This window comes from Pomacea canaliculata, linkage group LG11, assembly GCF_003073045.1.
Source record: "Pomacea canaliculata isolate SZHN2017 linkage group LG11, ASM307304v1, whole genome shotgun sequence".
Classification (NCBI taxonomy): Eukaryota; Metazoa; Mollusca; class Gastropoda; order Architaenioglossa; family Ampullariidae; genus Pomacea; species Pomacea canaliculata.
The window spans coordinates 10,329,145-10,335,478 of NC_037600.1; the positions used below are offsets into that span (position 1 = coordinate 10,329,145).

The 6,334-nt window shown below is 39.2% G+C and overlaps 1 protein-coding gene across 1 annotated transcript; it reads right to left on the bottom strand.

Annotated features, from left to right (window-relative positions):
* Nucleotides 1–618: 618 nt before the first annotated feature.
* Nucleotides 619–5,920, bottom strand: LOC112575375 (multiple epidermal growth factor-like domains protein 10). Its single transcript, XM_025257197.1, has 7 exons — nucleotides 5,707–5,920; nucleotides 4,850–4,980; nucleotides 4,552–4,650; nucleotides 4,024–4,170; nucleotides 3,640–3,777; nucleotides 3,179–3,238; nucleotides 619–2,093 (listed from the first exon to the last, which is right to left on the bottom strand). The coding sequence occupies exons 2-7, from the start codon at nucleotides 4,932–4,934 to the stop codon at nucleotides 1,948–1,950; spliced, it is 675 nt and encodes a 224-aa protein (XP_025112982.1). The 5' UTR covers nucleotides 4,935–4,980; nucleotides 5,707–5,920; the 3' UTR covers nucleotides 619–1,947.
* Between the last annotated feature and the right edge of the window lie 414 nt (nucleotides 5,921–6,334).

Sequence of the window (6,334 nt, forward strand, 5' to 3'; positions counted from 1 at the left end):
TCGGCCAAGCTTGACCGACACAGCCAGTGTGTATGGCCAGTGTGTACTGCTACTGTATGTGTGTGTGTGATTACTCTTTGTTTGCTCGTTGGGATTGTTTATGTGTCTATTGCATCTTTAGAGACAAATTGGCACTGAGCAATTTTGTGTATACTTAGATTTGAACGAGATACATAGTGCAGTGTAATGATAGACAGATAAGAAAAATTTGAGATGTTTTTGATGGTTCAGGATAGTTGTTTCCTGAATAGCCTTAATTGAACTAGGGCTTACACTTTGAAGTGTTTACAACTGTATTTGACTCAGGGATTGTTACTCCCTCTTTGATTTTGAGAATCACTGTTAAGGCACATTTTGATGCTATTACATTTCTATCCCGATTGCATCTGTGAGATAATTTTTAGGCGATTTTATTTTATTATTATTTGCTGTCTTTGTGTGCAACATGGATCCCCAGCTAGTATTTGATCCACATAAGAAAGAATAGCCAGAGAGAAAGAAGCTGATAGAATTGCCAAGAAAGAGGAAGCCGATAGGATAGACAAGAGAGAAGCGGACGAACTAGGAAGAAAGCAGCAAAATAATTTTCTTTCAATGGAAAACAAAAGTGAAATCGGATTGGTTCACAAGTCCTTTATTTTTCAAGACATGAACTGTAATATTGTTTCAAATAATCCCAGTTGAATCCCATTAACTCATCTTCACCTCCCCCTCGTCCCAGCTCCGGCAGCCCTCTGAAAACATTTAACACACCTTTCCATGATAAGTGTCTTGACGAACTGCATCCCACATCTATTAACTATGCACGTCTGACGATATGGAAGGTATTTATCAAAGTCAAGATAGACTTTTTTAAAAAATGAAAAAAAAGCAAGTATTAGCATTCAATAATGAATTTAGCCAGCGCACAGCATGGTAATGAATTCCACAAAAGCTTATAACACTGACCATATCCATAGATATCTATGATATCCAGATAATGAAAATAAAATGATTGCCAGCATACAGTTAACAAATAAACGACAGTTTTTGTCTGGTGTCTACATGGATCAAGATGCACCCAGACACGCACGCATGTACACATATGCACATACGCACACACAAACACAAGTTTGACTAGGTGTCGATGTCACGGCAGCACGGATCCTTGTCCTCAAAAATGGCTAAGATCGGCAGGGGTAGGTAGTTATCAAGGGAAGTAATTTCTTTCAACGGATTGTTGTAAAGGGAAGTAATTGCTCTTACCTTTTTTTTTTTTCCCCCAACAGATCATTGCGAATAATTTTTTTTAGTGAAATACTTTAATCAGTGTGTTTAGATAGATTAACAGAGACAAAAGAATGATTTAGTAAAACAAACTGTGATAAAACTCCTTTAATTCAATGCATGAAGGAAAGAAGCGGCCAATTACAGCACGCGTATTATAAATAATGACATGGATATATTGTGCCATCCCTTTTCCTCTTATACCCAGAATTTGTAGACTTCATATACAAAATTTCGTTCCTGTTAAAAATAGTCAGAATGGACGTCCATAAATCCCTGCCGGATAGTTTGAAGTCGAAATGCCGAGAAAGAATAAAGAGATGTTTGTCTTTGCTTAATAATAATAAATCTCCTTTCCATAACATAACAATCTCCTACTGATTCGCAACTAAGAGTAATGCATCTCCCATTGTTAATAACTTCATAATAACAATTTCATCACCTTTAATATACAATATATAACAAACAGTGATGGGAAATGAGCGTAGCACGAGGAGATTGATACCTGAAGTCTCAGAAATTTCGAGTAAAGACTATCGTTAGTTACTTGTTGCCCCCACTATAAACATGCTCTGTCGGCATTTTTCGATATCTGAGATGAAATGTCGATCCTTTTGTGAATTCAGCCTCAGGGCAGGGCATGGCATGGAGAGGGGAAGGGGCACGTGACCTCACCTTGGTCTACTTCTTTGACGCATCGAGGTCGGACAGGACGTGCTGGATCTCGTTGCGGCGCTGCACGGCACGCTCAATTTCGAACTGGGCACGTGACAGCTGATGCTCGTACTGTGAAGCTAGCATGTACAACAGTACACTCTTGCTCTCGGCTGAAAACAAACATGTAATCAAGGGTCAAAAAGAGATTTTATTTTTTCATAAAAGACAACAACAGCATGTGAACACAACAAAAAAAAAAAAAAAAAAGAAGTTTCCAAAATCAATCACCTGAGGGTTTTTTAAATTTTTTATTTTAGTCTGGAAAGTGTTTGGGGGTCAGGCTGTTTCTCTAGGGTCGCAGTTATGAAGGCGAGGTCGTGTTACCTCAAGGTTATAGTTATGTACCCGAAGTATTCCAGGGTCTTGCAGTTAAAAACAGGCGCAGATATAGTAAGAGTAGGCTGATGATCTAGAAGTTGTAGAAATTTGACTTTCAGTCTCTCTCTCCACTGCTGACCCCTCAAGACTGATATCATTTCGTTTTAAACGTTAAATTCACTGTTCTCAAAGTAGTGAAATCTGCTTCTGCTGCACGTTTCCGTCTTTGGTACGGTCTACAGCTAGCTATGCCTACGGATGATTCTAGAAATGCATGCATCGAGCAGACCTGAAGCAAACTCGACTGGGTTTACAAGAATGGCCGTAGGAATGGGAAGAGGGTTAGCGTTCTAGGCATCGGACCATATACTTTTAGAATTGTCTATGCTGCTTTGATTGACACATCAATGTTTTGGATATCCGGTAATTAGCGTTTTATAAGACAAGAAGTTATCATCCAATAGCTTTGAGCGGACATACACTGTTAACTCATTTTATATCTAAAATACCTAAGTGAGAAGTACAAGATACAGACTGACAGTACAACCACACCCTTTAGAGAACGACCCTTGATATAAATAGACTAGAAATCTACCGGTAAAGGAAAATACTTTAGTAACTATAGCATGCAGCATGGTCCTCATCCTTTAAAAAAAATGTTAAGAAATAAAACTAGAAATACCAATGTCCCCAACGAAAGAGCATAATAAAGAGTTGAACACTCACCTTAAAAGGATGACAAAAGAGGTAAACGAATGAAACAAAATTGTGTGGGAGAGTGTGGATGGGGAGTGAGAGAGGTATCTCGCAAAATCAATTTACAATTAACTTCGAAGCCTTTATTTTATTCTAAAGAATTGCGAAAGTTGACATTTACCTGACAGGTGTTTGTAGAAGTTACGTCTTTCTTCTTGTGAACTGCGAGTCAGCTCAACGCCTGTAAAAAAAAAATTAATAAAATAATAATTAATGATTGATGGTACTAGACTAGACCTCGTGTATTCAACACCCTATGGGCGAGTAACTTTGATGGCTGATTTCATAGAATCGTGCCACCACCTATAAAGAGGTATCTTTGCAAAATGTGGAAAGGGATGCTCACAGAAAAGGGGAGATGGAGAGAGAGTGCGTGTGCCCGAGATCTTTCCCGTACTTTCGACAAACATTTCACTACTAGTAAGCCATTTATCGAAAGCTGATGATGATGAAGAAAGAAAGAAACAAGCAAATAATTACTGTGCTACCGAAAACTCCTCTGCACCAAAACCTTTAAATCGAGAAGAAAATCGGGTGACTACACCGTAATATCGCTGAAGCTCTATCAAAAACTCAACAAACCCAGACTGCAGTCGCTGCCCCAGAATCCATCCATGCATCCTTCCAGACAGACCCCAGTCTGTGGGTTGCATTTTTCCTGACGGCAATTGGTGGAGCAGGGGAGTAGGCAGTTGGGCCCATAGAAGCCTTTAGAACATTCTGTGGAAGTATCGTCATTGTTTAAAATTTATGAATTCATGTATAAGATTAATTTTGTTAGTCCAGTCCAGTTAATAATTTGAAACAATTAATTAAATAGATCCAAATAATTATCTATACTTGTTGAATTTTTAGAAATAAAGTTTAATGATTTTTTTTTTTAGTTTGAGGAAAATCTAGTTAAAATATTTTTGTTCCGGTCTCCTTGCTGGTGAGTCAATGCAAACAAGAAAGTGTAAAGCACACCTGTATTGCAGTCCTCTCCATTATAGCCAATCAGGCAGCCATGTGTGCACTGACCTGTGTCCATCTGACACGTGCTATTATGACAGTTGGTAGGACATGTCTTTCCACACTCGTCTCCGTAAAACCCATCCGGGCATTCTGTTTTATCTAAAGAGTTTGTGAAGACATAGCAGAGTGAAGCTGGGGCAATAAACAAATCTAGAATAAGTATGGTTTATTCCTGGCTTTTCTATTTTGTTGTTTGGAGATTTGTAGCCTTTGTTTATTCATAATTGTCTCAGATGAAGAGTATAATAAGATCTGCTTGTCTAATATTTTCTCACAGTAGTACATTGACATTTATCACAATTACTCAAGTTTACCCTCTCAAAATTCGGTCCAACTTCAAATGACACGATTTTCCTCGACAAAAGTAAGCTTTATATACAATCCGTTTCATGTTAATTGTCAAGACGCTGCGCTGTGAGAAGGGCAGGTCCCTCGTGCTTACGTCACGAACACAAATGTAGGTAGTTTTCCGTTACTTGCCTGTGACCAGCTTCAAGTCTCCGGAGGCAATCCACTCCACTACACAGTTTCCGGTGACGTTATCGCAGTTTTCTGGAGGACAAGTGGAAGGACATTCCACTGCGCACAGGTAAGAAACAGGTAACAGCTTACTACCGCGTATGGAACTCTTACGGGTACGATGGAATACATAGGCAAATATCTCCCTGGTTACAAATTATTAATGAATAGCGATAAGGAAAACCGCTATTTCTGTTTAAAATGAGGGAGAGGACAGGTTTATACAGACTCCATCCTCCACCTCTCTCATCCCACTTACCTCCTTGCACGTGCAGTCCGAGATTTGCAACCAGAATCACTGAGATGCAGACAGCATCCATCTTAGCCATTCGTGACGCCCGCATGTCATGGCGACATCAACAGTTGCTTATCCCTTTGTCTGGCCAGTCGCTGCGTAGGAGACACGTGGCATTTCATCATCATCACTACTACTAGAGTACTACTACAACCCTAATTGACTGATTTCCACATTTGCCCAGATGTCGAGAGAATTTACATCAGCTTGTCATCTGTAAACTGTTAAATCTTTCTTCATTCAATTTTTAACACATTCTTTTTACAGTTAACCCAAAGTCATACTTGAAAATTGGGCTTGAAGCTGTGGAAAGGCTTTAAAAAAAGGAGGACGGGGGTGAAGCGTCAAAAATCATTGGAGTCATTTAAATCGCTAAATAGGGTAAATTGTCTTTTTTTTATTTATTTATTTTTATTTTTGAAGGACGGAGTGTTGATGGACGGCATGGAAGGCTGCATTATTGACCTATATTGTAACCTCTAAACGTCACTCGAGTCTGCAGTGAGTACGAGAAAGGCAAACACTTGTTAATAAAGCATTGTAATAAATAATTATCATGCCTTTGTGACGTGGCAGGAAAGTGCATTTTGACCGCTTTCCAACATCGCGGGCGAAAATGCTAATACTACAGCCTGCGTACCTCCTGAACCAAAAACGCGCATTCGCTAAGATTTTTTTTTAAAATAACAATCTTATCATGAACTAATCCCAATCATTTGAAATAATTTAATTTCCTAGATGATGAAAACGATGACTGCAACATTTAAAAAAAAATTGTCATGAGGTAACTAAATGCGAAAAAGATACCCGTTCAGACTTACCTAATGACAGATCCTGTACCTTGTGAACGATAAGTCTGATATCACAACAGTTGTCTCATATGATCAAAGGTTTGGCGAAATCTGTGAATCCCAAGCACATGTGATTTTACCTCATTCTACTTCCTGTCTGAAATCTTTAGTACATTGCGTGTACTGTGCATGAAGCAAAATAAGGGCAAGGGCGAATTTTCAACCTGTCTACGTCATCGTGTCCTGCAGGGACCAAAACTTTTCAGGCCTCTTCCCATGTCAGAAATTGCAGCAGTTGATAGAGCACACATGAACTGATATTTACAGAAATTTTGAAGAAAAAAAAAAGGTGGGGGTGCTTTAAAACTAGCTTCGTCTTTTTTTGCAAGACTTTCAGAACTTAAGAACGTAATTTTGCATGCTTTAGACAATTTAGATCGTTGATAGAAAATTTCCAGTACTGCAGCTAATTCATCAATCTATGTTTGACCAGGATTCCTCCTCCCCCAGACCTTTTTCTTTATATATAAAATAATGCGAGGCAACGACTTGGTTGTCAGAACCGCCCCGGAAATTACGAGCACGAATACCAAGAGCTAAGGGGGTCAGGGGTGAGCAGTTCTCTAGCGCAGGCCCCTTGGTCTGTGCACCACGGTGC